The sequence below is a fragment of the Lissotriton helveticus genome, chromosome 7 (assembly GCF_964261635.1).
Source record: "Lissotriton helveticus chromosome 7, aLisHel1.1, whole genome shotgun sequence".
Lineage (NCBI taxonomy): Eukaryota > Metazoa > Chordata > Amphibia > Caudata > Salamandridae > Lissotriton > Lissotriton helveticus.
Genome location: NC_136068.1, coordinates 1,082,618,009 through 1,082,634,799, shown reverse-complemented (window position 1 = coordinate 1,082,634,799; position 16,791 = coordinate 1,082,618,009). Strand labels below are relative to the sequence as shown.

At 44.2% G+C, this 16,791-nt stretch overlaps 1 protein-coding gene across 2 annotated transcripts in view; it reads right to left on the bottom strand.

Annotated features, from left to right (window-relative positions):
• The window catches only part of RPTOR (regulatory associated protein of MTOR complex 1), a 2,181,859-nt gene that overhangs the window by 1,529,276 nt on the left and 635,792 nt on the right, over window positions 1-16,791 (bottom strand). For both annotated transcript variants that reach the window (XM_078654105.1, XM_078654106.1), the window contains exon 4: window positions 3,867-4,025. In XM_078654105.1, the coding sequence (XP_078510231.1) occupies window positions 3,867-4,025 (159 nt within the window). The remainder of the gene's footprint in view (window positions 1-3,866; window positions 4,026-16,791) is intronic.

Sequence of the window (16,791 nt, the reverse complement as noted above, 5' to 3'; positions counted from 1 at the left end):
TTAGCAACATTTCCCAAATCATACAAAAAACGCACCCATGCTGTCACTTAATAAAAGGAGGACAGGCAAACCGTCACTCATACACTGCAATACACCTTAACAATGCTAATCCCTATCATGGAACGCACTCTGGCTTGGGTTAAGACGTTAAATACTAAACAGATTAAAGCAGGGAACAACATTGTCGTGGTGAACCATGTCTTCAATTTGGCTCACTTATACTCGAAACTGATGTCCCTCATTTGGCATTCTGGGGTTTTTCGAAGGCTTTTGATCCCACTGACGGGGATGGGCTGCAAGTGAAGATAGCTGAAAATAAAATAATCTCTTAAGGCTAAGTAACAATAAACACTTGGTTTCATAATTTAACACAGGTGCCTAACAGAATTAATTCAATTAAAATATCTACTGACATAAATCTCTAAGTTCGGGTCAATGTCCCAAAAGTCGTCACAATGAAATTTCCCCTTCTATTGTATGCACAGGGCACGAATTTATTGGCATTATCTAGGGATAACTTGAAAGGTCAGCCAAAGGCGTGTACCATGCGATGAACAAACTAAAGATTAATCTAAATGGAGGTGGATGAGTTAGAGCCCATGACCCAAGAGGGATCCCACAAAACTATTGAACTTGGATAGCTTTATCATAAAGGAAAGCCTTTCCAAAAATCAGTGGTTAACTTTGCAGACAGCCTCAGCTGGAAATTCTAGTTGGATTACGTTTTTAAAACAGAAGAACTTCAATTGGGCACTTGTGTTAAGGTAGCCAAGGAAGCACACTTTCTGTGCATACTTCACTTTAACAGCAATAAGGACAATTAAGAACATTTATCATATTCTCATGCAATACTTTAAGGCTGTTTTCGGGACCACATGTTAGATAATGGTTGGGGTAATTGGCCAATGATGTTCTGGGATCCATCCTACTGTGGCTAAGAAAATTGAGTCAAGCATAACGTTTCCGTGCTTCACTCTCAGGGCAGCGAGCAGGCACAATCTTCTCAGGGTGGCAGAGAGGGGGACATTAGCTCAGAAGTCAGCAGTCCACCACGAAACACATTAAGGTAATGTTGAGCCTAGTGGATATTTTTAGCTAGAAACAGTACTTTAATCTCACAGCAAAACTAAAAACTAAGTAGTTCAATAGAAATTGCAATTCTGGCCACGATTTACAGGAAGGTTCTGTAACTCACTTCCAGTACTCGCTCCGCCTGCTATAGTAGCTTTCCAATGACTATCCTTATAGTATCCCAGGGACAGTAGGCATTGATTAGGCACAAGTGCAGATTACTACAGGTTACCCTACTGATCAGAGACATTATTGGGTTTACATGTCTTTTATTCTCCTGTCCATTCTAGTCACTCTCCGATTGCAGACCAAGCCTCGTTTTTACCTCAAGGTTGGTGCTGCAGTTATAATAGTGCAGCAGGTGCAGTTTACTTACCAAAGCACGCAGCCACGTCTTCATTTCTGTGTCAAACTTGCATTAGAACAGAGACCGCAGAATTGAGTCAGCACAGTGGTACTTATCCTCTGCAGTGGCAGCCACACTGGCTGCGTGCAAACAGGGGCACAGTTATGGCATCTGAGTCAAGTCATCCTGGACTGGGTCTCCTCAGGGCTTTCAGCTTTGGTAATGATGCAGTTCAGTGTCAACAGTGACAGCACCAATCTCATAGCCTCAGGGCGAATTGCCGGATGACACTGCAGTGCTTGTTCTTACAAAGTCTTGGCATTGTTCACAGAGCGACGGCTCAGAGAGAATGTACGTTTGTTTCGAGATTCACTCTCTTACAGGCACCCTTTTCTGAGTGTTCCTCAACCTGAGAAGATGCTGGGCTTCTACCCTCGAGAGCCTCTTCTTAAGCAGGCCCAGATATACTTCTTTCTTATCTCAGCAGGTAAGTAGGCTTTTAGGCACTTATGCCGATCTACAACTCCTCCAACAGAAAGTGCTGACGTCAGGATATGTTCCTTCACTTCTAGGAGACTGGCTGTCAGGCAGGTATGAGCCCTGGTCATACAGCAGCTCCTCGAGAATTCTGCATCTTACTTGGTCAAGAGCAACATGGAACTGGAACAAAGTGGAGTGCTTTGGATCCCACCTTTGTACACATTTTCCCGAGAAGTATGTGGATCCACTGCATAAGGTTTCATATCCAGTTTGGGTGGATTCTTTTTCAAATCTAATTTCCTGGCTGTTCAACAGACGCATCCTTTATGCAATGTGAGGGCTCTCACAGCATATAGCAATTGGACTGACCCCAAGCAGGAGCATCCAAAACATGGGCACAGTTTTGACTTAAAGTAGCATAGGGTGTGTTTGCTGCAAAGCACATGACGTAACTTGCAGATCACAGATTTGTATTTTATGTAGATAATCAAGTCGGTTACTGCTTCTGATATAGCGATCCCTTTGGTACTTCCAGTTCATAAGTTTCAACTTATTATAGCATAGTGAACGATGGATAAGCATCATGGAGCGGCATATCATGCAAGTCATGGTTTTAGATCCCTATTGTTTTATTCTGAATCTGTTATTACACATTTGCAAAGAAGGGTTACTTTGGGTAGCAATAAAGCCTATTTAGTAAAGATAAACCCAATCACTGCGTTGAATTTCAAATCTTGACATAGTGTTTCCCTCAACCATGCACTCTTAAACTGTCAAAAAGCGTGTATGATGTATGGGCTCTACACCTTAGAACCATCATGGTCTTTTGTGGCATTTCCTGTACATTGATGTACACACTTGTATGATTTATTGTCTCTTTGTGTGTGATGTCAAGCACTCTGATACCCTACGCCAGGATGAGTAGAACTATAAAACATTTTTTTAAAAGTAGCAGGTGCCATCTTATTTGTGAAATTACTCATACCCATTTAGAACTGGCATTTTACATGCACATCTCTGACATGGGAATAGTTGAACAAAGTCTTTGTTTCATTCCTCTGCATTTGCTTCTAGGAGATGGGCTCCAGATGGTTCCCCGCCAGGATGATACTGAAACAGGTGGCCTGATGACCCTTAAAATCTGCCATTTGTCTAGGGCCCAGCTAAAGGTGAAAATAAGAAAGCCCCCTCGCGACTGCAGGTTGCTGCTCTGAACAAAATGCAGACAATGTGCAAGCACTGCTGAATTGTGTACAGGTTCCCGAAAATTACAGCAGGACAAATTCAGCATCTTTCATGGGTTGTGCCGGGTCTCAAATCCGGCTCAGAAATACCTGCCTCAACCGGGATCCGGCGGGATGACCCTCATTTCCAGCTATGACTATTACGCAAACAGGACACAAGGTGCTTGCATCAGACAGTTCCTGCAAACCACTTCTGCCATAACCCACTCTGCTAGATTCAAGAACGATGCACGAGAGCCTGCCCAAACTGAAAAAAATGAAACAAAAAGAGAAAAACACAGCAAAACGAAAAGGAGCTGTTGGGGATAAGGATCCTGCCTAGATCAAATAGCGGCGAAAAAGTAAACTAGCGAGGGTGCACACCTCACTTGTTTTGAGTAGCTGCTTTGGGGTCTGAGAACTGACAACAGGCTAGCCATGTAAAAGCGAGCTTCCCAATTACCCAGTCAAAGCTAAAGAGATTATACAATGTAAGCAATTATTTGTGTTTTCCTTTCAATCATATTATTTTAGCAATAACTGTCACAGAGTAGCTTGATGTCCTTATAAAGTTCGTGTTGCACATGTGTGAAGTATATCTGAACAATTCTATGGATTTGGTGCCTAGCTAAAAAGCGTAAGAAGAAATCTTACGCATGTGAGCGTGTATTTGGTATAGGTTTTCTCCTCGCACAGGCACATATTTTACAGGTTTTCTCCACCAGTCAATCCCTATGCCGACATACCTTGTTGAAGACCCAGATTTCGCCATTAACTGTCGGCCGAGGTACTCCATGCCCATTGTAGTGAAAAAGGACGCGCTCTTCCTTGGCATTGCGGCGAAGTGAGGTGCACAGCTTTTTGACTTCATCCACTGTGGGGTCTAAGCTCTGTTTGTAGCGAGCCTAAATTAAAGAATAAACATGGAAAAAACAATATTGAAAATGAACTACAAGGAGGGTCTTACAGTAAAAGACGCAGGAAAAGAAAAAAACACAACAAAAACTCCCAGAGGTTGAGAAGGATTGCACAGCTAAGACAAAGTTTTTATTTTTTTAAACCTTTATTTTTCTGTTTTACTAAACAGACAGCAGTATGGGCAACATCATACACAGCAGGTCATAATGGAATGGTTCATCCAAATAACAGATGCTCGGGGCGGCCTTTCTCCATTTCGCCAGGCCACACGCCTACCAGGCAGCACAAACGCACTAGCATAGCTGCGGTTAGAACCCTCTCCCCCAGTCGTGTTAAGTGCATTGGTTTTGAGTAAAGTGTTGTTGAGTGCACTGGCGTAGAGTGCAGTGGTTTAGAGTAGAGTGGCGTAGAGGGCAGTGGCATAGAGTATAGTGATGCAGAGTAGTGTGGCGCAGCTTAGACCGCAGTGGGGTAGTGTGGCACAGAGTGGAGTAGTGTGGCGCAGAGTGAAGTAGTGGGGCCCAGAGTGGAGTAGTGGGGCCCAGAGTGGAGTAGTGGGGCCCAGAGTGGAGTAGTGGGGCCCAGAGTGGAGTAGTGGGGCCCAGAGTGGAGTAGTGGGGCCCAGAGTGGAGTAGTGTGGCCCAGAGTGGAGTGGTGTACAGTAGATAAGAGTGAAGTGGCATAGAGTGGAGTGGCGGAGAGTGGAGTGGCGGAGAGTGGAGTGGCGGAGAGCGGAGTGGCGGAGAGCGGAGTGGCGGAGAGCGGAGTGGCGGAGAGCGGAGTGGCGGAGAGCGGAGTGGCGGAGAGCGGAGTGGCGGAGAGCGGAGTGGCGGAGAGCGGAGTGGCGGAGAGCGGAGTGGCGGAGAGCGGAGTGGCGGAGAGCGGAGTGGCGGAGAGCGGAGTGGCGGAGTGGCGGGGAGCGGAGTGGCGGGGAGCGGAGTGGCGGGGAGCGAGTGGCGGAGAGCGGAGTGGTGAAGGGCAGAGTGCAGTAGCAGAGTTGCGGTGAAGAGTGGTGTAGGGTTGAGTGGCATAAAGTAGAGTGGAGTGGCATAGAGTAGAGTACATTGTTTCAGAGTAGAGTGAAGTGGCGTGGAGTGATGCAGGGAAGAATGGAGTGGTGCAGGACAGAGTGCAGTGGCATAGAGGAGGGGCGTGGAGTACATTGACATATTGTGCAGTGGCACAGATTGAAGTTGTCAAAGTAGAGTGCAGTGACCTAGACTGTATCGATGTATAGTGCAGTGGCCAAGAGTGCAGTGGGGCACAATAGGGTGGAGTAGAATGCACTGGCATAGAGTAGAGTGATGTAGTGTAGAGAGTCATAGAGTGAAGTCGTGTAGAGTTTTGCACCAGTAGTGCTAAAGCCAACCCTGGTGGTAGGCAGTTGGTGTTTCAGTGGAACATGTTAACATATTAATTGCAGACAACACACACTTCCACCAAATAGTATAATACTATGTTTTGACACAGGCAGGGTGTTTAAGGCTGTAGTTTAAATAATGTGGCTGTTTCCGGATTCTGGTTTGAAGCCTTCTGGGAAGCAGTAATCTGTGTTGTCTATGTTTTTATGGCACAGTGCTACTGCATGTGTTGCACAAACTTAGGCTACTGCCTATTAAGTGTAGTTGTGTAGGTTACACCTTTTGGCTTGCCAATGCGTGTTATTATTAAAAAAAGTTTGATACTCTGACTCGCTTACTGTAAACAGATATATCATTAGACATTCAACAGAAGGTCACATTAAGCAAAAGCCAACATTGCTTTGATAGAAGAACCTCGACGTGTTAATTTGCTCCCAGCAGGCCTGTTTTAAAGGTTACTTTACAGACTCATAATCTGGAGTGTGCTCCATGGTGAGAGTAATCTCTGTTCCTCTTGCTTTTCTATAAACACTCACTTTGAAGTCACAAAAAGAAAAGTAAACACCAGGCTCCCTGGAAGAAGGAACCGGACATTTGACCTTAGTGTAGTGTAGTAAATGCACAGCAAAGGTGACCAGATAAGAACAAGATGTAAAGGCCTGTTTACAGAAAGTGAGATCTCAGAAGGACACAGTCAACAAAGATTTCGCACTCAAGCTAAACAGCCTACAACAAATACAACCAGCAAGTAAAAAGCAAGAAAATGTGAGTTAAAACCCACAAAGTCAATGGTAAGCAATGGGCAGAATGCATTCTGCTGTTTCTTTATTGAACACTGTTTCTATTGTTAAAAAGAAAATGCAGGTGTGAACCATCTATGAAACTCAATTAGGCCTCTTTTGGTGCTAGGTTTAGCTTCATTAGCAGACGGAAGGCTCGACTGGGGAACATCAATGCAGTACAAGCCTAACATACCATCACAATGTTGCAATATTTTCTGTTGTTCAGCCTACTGACAAACCTTGAGGCCACTATCATTTTTAGGTCTCGCCTGTCGATGCGCATGCGCATCGAGCAAGCGAGACTATAGGGGCTCATCGACTCTTTATCTAACTTGCAAGGAATCGTGGCGATTCCTTGCAGTGCCCGTGACTTTTAAGCTCAATGCGCATGTGCATTGAGCTTAAAAGCGCGTGCACAGCCGCCCGCATTCCTCCGACACCTTTGAAGTGAAGCTTAGCTTCACTTCAAAGGCCCGGCTTCTTCACACCCACATGCCGCTCTGCCCCGCTCCGCCTCCTCCCCTGAGTCATCCTGCCTGCCCCTTCCCGCCGTGTCGCATTTCTCCTCCCCCCTCCCCTCTCTTCCCTCCGTCTTGTTTCTTTTGGCGATGTTCTTGTGTTCAAAAGCGGTCTTCACAAGCCTTTAGCATAAGTACACGGTCTGAATTCCATCGCCGGATCTGAAACGTTGACAGTGTCAGGGGTTAGCTAACACCACTCTCCGTCCGTCTACTAATGGTTATGTAAAACTACAATTTCATTTAATGTATCGCCTCACACAGCAGTCCAGTCCTGCTGTTTCTATACGCTGTAAATCATATGTTACTGTTAACCAGCTTAATAGTAATCGACTCAGGAGAATGGCAGCCAGCCTCGTCAGGATTCGAACTCAGGACTTGCAGATGCACCACATGCTTCAGAACGGGCATTCCCCTCACTGAACATCCCAGAGAGGTTTCGGACCAGTAATCCGTTTGCAACCAACACTCCCACACCGAGTGGTCTTAGTCAAACGTTGTGTAGAATGTCAGCCATGCTTTCTTGTGTAGGTCGGACAGAGGCAGTGAACTGAACCCAGCCCGCCTATCATGAGCATAAGTTGTTGGTACTCTGGTCGGTGCAGTGTTTCTCCTGCGCCCCCCTTCCTAGCTCAGGGTGACGGGGTTAAAGAGCTTCGAGTCGGGCTGAATGCAAGGACTGAACAGGATATTGCGCAGCCTGCTGTTCAGGACGTTTCCTCGGATTCCGCCTTTTGTTTGATTCAGCTGGGCTGAGATTTTCCAGAAGTGTCCCCGACCTTAAGATATCTCTGGGTTGCTGACCCTCCCATTCAAAACATCATTAGCGCTCTGTCGATGCTTAGAGTTCAGTCAGCTGGATTTATTTGCAGTTAGTATTTTATTTATTGAATAACATGTTATTCTCTATTTCTTATGCGGCCTTTGATTCAGGGTTGTAAAATCCTATGCAGGTATAAACGTATTTTCATAATGGCGTTGGGGCTTGTCAGTGAGTGGCACTTGGGTAAAGCGCTGGAAACTGAACAGTACGTAGGTTAAACAAACCTGCTTTTGTAACGCTGCTCCATAGGTATGGGAAGACGTTAAGTACATGTACTTCCGTTCACTGTGATGGGGGTGCTCCAGTGAACGTGCCTCGCATCTAATCGCGTGTTTGTGTCTATCCCACGCAAGGTCTGCCCCATCCATATTTCCATAAACTTGCGGTGTGTCGTCATTTTTCTGGCGTATTGGTACATGGTCGCAGCGTGCGGTTGTGGTCTGCCTCATAGTACTTTGGTGGTGACAGTCACCAAAAGCATGCAACCCTGTCCCTGGTAGCCGCTCCTCCGCACCTAGAAATGACACTTGCGTGAACCTAGAGTGGCTTAGTTTTGGGGAGCGTGACCTGAGCATATGCCAAGCATGCTTGCTGGACCTGAAGGAATCCTCGTAAACATGAAACCTTTCCTTCACCGAATTCAGTCAGTAATAGTACTGTGTACATATGTATATAATCTACTTCACTTGTTGCGTCCGATTGTTAGTGACTTTAGATACACGTTATGAGTTGTACCCGTGTGCTGCTAATAAGTTGAACACTGAGACTCTTTCCCACAAGCCTATCCTCAAACTCCCATGATCACTCAACAGCAACACTCCACATCACACCTCGCTTGTTTGAACAAATAAAAATATCCTCAAGCCAGTGTATTTCTTATTTATGCGCCCTCCTTTTTACTTGTTTTGAATCTCCCAAAGGGACAACAATTGAGTGTTATTGTTCTCCTTGTTTTGAATCTCCAAAGGGAACATTTATTGAGTGTTATAGGGGCGTTCCTTTCTAACCTCTGCTACTGCCCTGTGGCTTTTGAAGGAAATGGTGTCTTAACAGTTAAACGAGGCAGACAAGTAGTGAGGCTGTTATTGTATGTACATAACGTGATGTATAGGCTCCGGATGGCAAAACCTAACTTGACCTGAAAATACACCCTGACTTTTGGAAGTTAAATATGTCTGCCGATCAGTTTTATTCCAGGATGCTTGAAACGTAATGCTCCTAATATTTCTAAACTGATGCGTGGGAAGCAGCGTTTGGATCACTTATGTACTTTGCACAGATTACGCTGTCGTATGTGTGCCTTGCCTGCACTTTTAGAGTATTAAAGGGCTAACTAGCTGGCATGTGAGATGCACGTGCAGATCATAGCAGGGGGTCATAGATACTGTAGACAATTTGTAGACAGCCAAGACCCAGGTAGTCCAGTGTTTGGGGATCCAGATTACGACTCAGATCAGTGGCTAAATATGCAGTGAAACCCAAGATAATCGTTAGAAAATGACCATGAAGGCCGATGGGATTAGCAGTGATGGGATAATGGCTTTTCACTTGGAGTTGTTACTGGCCGCAGAGATGCTTAGATAATGAATAAGTCATGTGCCTGTTAGTTTCACCAGGTTCCTTGATGGCTCTCTGTATGTAACCCATTCCTGCAGCTGGATGCTTGTTTATTTACTTCATGGGTGCCCTCGGAATTCTCACTGGCATTGCTATTATAGTCTTCAAAACGAGTTTCACAGGCTCTGCCTGGTTCATAATCTCTTGATTTTTGGCTTGGATATGGGTCCTATATCGTACTCTGAATATGTAATACCAGTGGGTGTGTGTTTGCTTCTAAGTGTCTAAGTAGAAGTCTTCCTGTCCCGTCTCATGCTTTCTAGTTTATCTGTCAATTCAATGTCCCAAAGTTGGTGTGTATGTAAACCAGCACCTCTTTCTTGCTCCCATACCTTTGATACATTTACCTGCAGAGCAGGAGGTTGAGACATGGTGAGATGAAGGTAGAGCGCCGGCGCTGATGCCACAAGCCCCTCTTTTTCTTAAGCGCTTCTGCCTTGTTTTATTTGTAATTCTTTAGCATTGGCTACAGGAAACAAAAATGCTAAACATTTACAAAAAAAACCCATAAACAATTCTAAAAGCACTAACTCTAATGGTGCGAGACCTATTGCATTTCCAATGCTTGTTATAATAACTACTGTTCATGTTGTGGACACTAGGATAAGCGTTTGATTCTAATCAATCTTGAAAATATATTCCAGCTTCTTAGCATCATTGAGTGTGGCTATTCATGATGAAAAAAGAGTTTGGGTCCCTGTAATTATTTGTGTGAATCTAAAAGGACCGAATGTTACTTAATATGTATCTCACTCATGGAATGCTCAATAAGTTGTGGGCGGTTTTAGCCCATTAGGCTCTCAGTCTCATGCTGTTACGTTGACTAAGTCCTTGGTATCAGAGAGTCTGAGAACCCTATCTCGGGCCGTGTTCTCGATAAAAATTCAGAAATCATATCAAGTATAGCTCAAACTCCCATTTCCAACAGCTGTGATTAATTAAAGCTTTACACGCATCAATCACTTTGATGCTTTCCTGTAACATTTACGAACTGAATGTTATCATTCACTTCTGGAATGTGTGTTATAACCACATTGCAAATCGGAAGAAGCATTGTTGAATTGCATTGTAAATTGGAAGTAGGATTGTTGAAGTGCACAATATATAAAGTAAAGGAAGCTGTGTGCCATTAATGTAAAATATTGTAGTTAATAAGAGTGCCATACAAACATTAGACCACCTAGGGGGAAACGGTGGAGCTAAACAGGTTAATGTTCACAGCAAAAAGAGGTCAGAACAAGGGACTGGCAGCAGTCAGATATGAAAAAAGTGAAGTATGCACTGGCCTAACTCTTTAAGAGAATGAAATGAGAGAAATCATTCTTAGGTCTCATCTTTTCTTTGTCAAAAGAGCTATGGACAATACCAGTGTGGTTTGGGTCACTCCATTGCTTATCATTGGCTGGCTTTCCTGTTAATCGCACTTGTTGACTGTGAGAAATGGGTTGTCCCCCTTTTAATCTCCCTAGATGTTTTTGCTTTTTGAACTACCTGTTCTCTTGACTTCTGCTATTAGCGAGTCTCACTCACTATATATTCTATTACCATGGATGAGGCGTTAAATCCGTCATCATCCGTGCCTTTTCAAATAACGCCCTCTGCGGTGCAGCTAAGGTAAGAGGCTCTGGCTGGTTGCACTTGGACATGTGCATATGTATGCGGACTAAGTGTGAGATGCTACCATCTAGCTGAGCCCAGTATCTGCGCACAGGTATCCTGCTGCAGGCGGGGCACTTCATTGATTTGTTGAGCCCTGCGCAACCTTATTATTCTGGTGGCACTGCGAGATTTATAATTTTTCTCTGACTCATCTCCTAATTAGAATCTGGCCATTAGGTTCTGGAGGTACAAAGGCATCCCCACACAACAAGATAATTTGCCAGTAATTAGGCTGCCCCTGTTACCATAGGTATTTATACCTGCCTTGATGTACATATTTGTAAATTAATATGTAATATGGAGTAGTGTGTGCGTAATTAAGTATTTTTCCTTTTTACAAGTAAAAGCCCTGGCTCGACAAATAATTATTGGATGTTGTTTGCTGCATACCTGTGGTTTGGGGTACTTTGCTACACCACTTTCCCAAAGTAGGGCTTGGACTGCTCTGCCTCGCTATTTGAGAGAATCAAGCGAAGAGAAAGTTGCAGACTTAGTGCTTGAAGAAGACTCCCCATCTACCCAACTAATAAATAATTCCCTTACATTCCCTTCCTATACTATGGCTTTCTTCCACTTCCTGTGTTTGTTCCTCCCTTTCCCTCGGAGCATAGCTTATTTACCATTCTTTTGATTGGAGGACTTGTATCCTACCACTGCTTACGTTTACCATTCCATGGGAGTGCATGTGTTTTTTGTTCCCGTGTGCTGCTTCCCCCTTCAAATCCCCGTCCCCTGCGCTCTATGTTTCTCCTCCATACCCTTGCTTGTCTGCTGGAGTCTGCTACTTCCCCCAACTCCCCGTCCTGCTAGGTTTTTGGTTTTGAATAATTTTCTTCTCCGTTACTTTCCTGCCCCTCACTACCACCGTTTATCAGAGGTTTACTTAATCCCACCCAGCCCCTTGCCCCTCTGTTGTTCCCCCATTCTTTTTTTAAACCTTTTTACAAAGGCCCGACGGCTGCAATTTGCTATGGAACTGCTCGTTCCTAAAAATGTGCTTTTGAGCACATTGTATTTATTTTTGATACTTTACCGCTCCAAGGTAGTGTCTTGGGGAACATCTAGTCACTCTTTCACAAGCACCATCTGGTGCTTCGCAGAACGGCCTGGAAGCAGTTAAGGCATGGTGCTATGCAAACAAAATAAACAGTCCCTCCAGATGTGGGCAGTTTTAGGCCGAAAAAGAGTCCTTTAAATCACAGCGGTGCAATACGTGTCCTCTCTTTGAACAGGGTGAGAATGTGGCTCATAGGGTGGTTGGAAGTGGCTTCAACCAAAATCACTTACCAAATCTTAGAAAGACAGGTATCGCAACGCCACCATGCCTGTCCTGATTTCCTGAACCTGAAACCCACAACTTTTATCTTCCAAGTAATTATTACACTGAACATAACCGGATATATATTGTTCTAACTTTGGCTGTAAAATGTACTGCTTTCATGGCACAAGCTTCTTATAGTAAACAATTTAACAATTATGTGGCACCTCTAGAAAAACGGATTAGATCATTTGGATAATTTTTTTCGAAGCTACACTGATGATACAGATCCGCAGGCTGTACTATAGTTCGATGCAAATCAGGAATAACTCATGAGCAGTTTTCAAAATTAGATGATGTGTGTTGCGAGCTGGATGAGAACTAACTATCTCAAGCCCAATTCTGATAAAACAGAGATTATCCTCTTAGCCATAAACCTGCTAATTGGATGACCAGCTGCTGTCCGAATAAGCTGGGATTCTGTTAATCACCAGCGCAATTGGATGGTAATCTTGATATAATTTTTGATAAATCATTTCATTTTTCCAATGATATTACAAAAAGTTTCTACACTGTGTTTTCTGTTTCGGGAACATTCTCCAAAAATCTTGCCTTATTTACAAAAATACTCACCTTTCTCCGGCATCAAACAATATTAGACTCGAAACGTAATGACTGTAGATGCCTTTATCTGGGGCTTCATTTCAAAATTGTGCTGCAAGGACCTTATTAAATCTACCCGTACAAATTCGGATATCTCCCCCATTTGAAAAACATTTACTGCGTGCTGCAAAAATAGCATTCTGTAAAAGAGAACGCACGTGTGACAATGTATGCTAGTGCCATCCTTGCCCTTAGGGTATTGTTTTGACTTATATTGGGTGCTCACTTGTGCCTCGACAAAGCTAAACTTCTCTGACAACTGTAATGACAGCAAAACACGTCAGCGGATACTTTTATTCATTCCAGGTTGGCTTGGATGGTATTTTACCAATCTAAAGCTGCAATACTGTGCCTCAATAAAGTGCCTGGAGTGGTAAAAAGGCTTTTGTCATTTTTAAGCTCGGCATGGTTGGCAATAGCAAATCCTGTGCTTAATGACTTTGCTGTAAATATGGCAAAAAAAAGTCACTTTCTAGCTTGATGTGTATGACACTGTGATAATTCTATGCTTAAAAACTTTGCTAGATAAACAGACATTTGAGTTGAGCAGATTCAGAGTGTCGCTGGTGTTGTAGGGTGCTCTATACAGGAGCGGATCTCCACCCAATCTTGGGAACTATCCAGAGTTCCTTGCTACCTTTTTTGCATAATTTATGTGCCACTCTAAGCGTTATAGGGTATTGTTTTGATATATAGCTAGACAGATAGATCTCAAACTCACTTAGCAGTGTAGCCCTGGTGGGTGGGGGCTTGATTGTGCTGTTATGAACATGCCTCTCAAAGAATCACAAAGGGGTGGTAAACTGAGCAGCAATGTCTCGGATTTGGAAAGGGGGATGGGTACTTTGATTCTTTTGAGGAATTGCTTCCGCTATAACACCTATCGATTGTTGTTAGTGGGGGAGGTGATTTGGTGACTGTTCCTGCAGTGGTCCCGGACCGGCCTACAAGGTTTGGTTTGCCACCCATGGCCGCTTTTCCACCCCTCCAGAAGAGGCCAAGTTAAGTAGGGACAGAGGCTGCACAGGGTCATGGCATTGTCAAGCTTGACGAAGGTGAGGTGGTTCTCCAGCCTCTAATTATGCCAAACTGGCCTTCTTTTAGTGATATGTAACAACAACTATAGAGCAACCTTCATGCCTGCTGCAACTATTAATGTGATGTCTCCTGCTATTTCAATCACTTGTAATGAGACAAGCAGATATGACCAAATTAAAATATTGAACAACTGAGTATGAACAGCAAATCCAGCAGATGGAGCAGTGGTAGCTCCCTCATTGGGGAGGGAGCAAGAAGATTTGAGGGTGGGGTGGCAGGCAGGCATGATAGACCTGGTTGCAAGCTTAGCCACTGTCTTACCATTGTAGTCCAAAGTCAGAAGCTTGTGAAATTCCCTTTCTATGGGTTTATCAGCAGCGAAGTCTGAGGAGGACAGCTTAGCAAAGGCTAGGAAGTTAGTTACTATGCTTCGGTTCACTACATAACAGGCGTTGCTAGTTGAAAAATTCCTCAAGTTAGGGCCTCAATTAGTTTGCTGTCAGAATAAGACATTGTGTGCACGAGAACAGTTTGCGGGGAAACGCATGATTGAAGGCTACCAACCCTAACTGCTTTTGTGCTCAGATAGATGTTAATGCCTGGCTGAGTCACATGAAGCTGAATAAAGCTGAAGGATCCCACGATCATGCCTTTCACTCCCACCAAGGGGCAGGTGAAAATAAAGGGGCATGCTGGATTCATGGACGTTGATTCATCGAAATGATAGAGGTAGTGGAAGTGACATCATACATTTTTTTACCTTAATGACATCACAAAGTGACATCATATGATCTTTAACCCTGAATTGTCCCAGGACGTAATGTCACATGACCTGAACCCCTGATGTTTTTTTTTCTTCAGAGGCATGAGTGGAGTGTATATTATTCTTGTGGAAGAGGGCAGGTCAGACGTTTAAGCAAGGAGGCATTTGGCCATCCTGAGTGGGTGCATGCCCGATTTGTGCAACACCTTTGCAATTAGGAGAACCTTAAGGGGGCTGAGAAAGAGTGAAAGGATTAAAGTAGGACTCCAGGAGGCCAGTTGACATCAACAAACGTAGCACCACCTTAGCCAGTCTCCCGTGGGTGTGCTCGTCAGGGAATTAGTGGCAATATCAAAAGCTAAGTGCATAGCGAGCTACTGGGAGAACAGAGATTGCCCTGGGAGGAGGGCATTCTGTGTCTTTCCCTGTCTCTGTGTGAATAATGTGAGACCGGATGTCGAAAGGATTCAGGCAAGGGTGCTTCCGCCATCTGTCCAGGTTATTTTGCACACTCGCTGTAATGATTTGGTGCAGCATGGCAGCCATGCTTTTCTTGATATGTTGGTGACTGAAACAGCGTTTCACTGAAGTGGTAGTAGCATGGTCTAATATGGTTTGGGGGGTTGTGTGGAAGCTTCAGTTAAGGGCCTGAAGTTCTTAAAAATTTCACCTAGGGTCTATCCCACAGAAGAGTCCCGAAGGGAGAGGTAGGAGAGTTCGGAGGTGGGGAGGAAGAGGGATGGGGGTAGTTCTTGCTCCCAGATGGTGTCCATCTTCCTCACGAAGGTAAGAAGCTTTTTGTAAACTCGCTGTTCTCTTTTGTTTACATTGTATTGCCCTGCATTGGGGAGAATTGCGATGGCAGTAGGTAGGAGGGTAAACTATGCAGGCCTGTGCTCACAGTTGGCACACACATTTCTGGTCACTTTTGCATCTTACAGGATCATAAGACACATAACCGGCTGTTTAATTTGGACCTCAAAGGGGCGCATTTGAAGCTTTAATCTTTATTTTTTTACACTGGGTTGACGACGGACATTGCATGGCTGTTACTGGCCTTTCAAGGTTGTTCCACTTTGATGGCTCTTTGGGGTGGTCCGAGCCAAGGGACCAAACCATGGCCCGCTTGCCCAGCCCATCTCTCTAAACAGGTTCGACAGGCCTCCCTGGGGTCTTCTGTGGAGGACTGCCTATGGTATGTATCTGAGTTCGTATTTGCAGGAATCTAAATGTAGGTGGGCCTTCTCTCAGTACTGAGAGGTTTGGAAAATACAGGGAGAATCAGAGAAGTGGGACCATGAGTTAAATAAAATGCAAATATGCATGGGGCGAATAATGAAGAATGTCCCTACCTAGCTTATTCTGTCATGGATTCAATGAAATACTGCACAGAAATTAACAGTCTGCTGAATAACTATTTCACCTTGTTTTGAATTTTTGTAGTTTTTGTCCTTATGCAACATGTTTTTTAAATAATAAATATGGCCTGGGGAGTTTTTTCTCTAACCAAATTGTGGCGTTTGTCTGAGCCCAGTTCAAACCAGTTCCGGGGGGCACTCTGCCAGTGCACAACAACATCCATTGTCAGTGTGAGCCTTGGCTCCAGACACAGCACAGGGAGGCGGAGCCAGCATGTGGAAGGTAGGCACAGCCCTATTCAGGTACAGGTGCTACACCTCCCACCACTCTAAATGCAGATCAGGCCTATTCAACTTAGTGCTGACTCAGCCAGACTTCTGGAGGCACTGCACCTCGCCAGCCCCTGTCATTCCAAAGCCGGACAGTTAATCCACAAACAGAAAGAGGCACACAGGATGGTTTAACAAGAAAATAGCCACTTTCTAAAAGTGGTGTTTCCAAACTCAGAAGGTAAAAATCACCTTTCCTAAAATATGCATCTTTAGATTCTGAGTTTGGGCATAGTAAACTTGATTTTCCAATCTGGTCCCAATGGTAAGTTATATTTATATGATATTATAAATTAACTCCCATGCTTTCCTATGTTGACAATGACCAATTTAATCATCATTGGATGGAAGATACTTTAGATCTAGTTCTTCCTAAAAAGACCCATAAAGTGAAGGTAGGCCACAACAAATCGGCCTGGTACACTCCCCTGTTATGGAAATTAAAACAGATCTGTAAAAAGGAGGAGAGAGCATGGAGGAAAGACTTCTCCCCTCTAAGAAAAAAGAATATAGGGACACTGTCAAAGTCTATAAGATGGAAATTAAAAAAGCCCAAACTGTCAATTATAGCAAAAACCTTTCC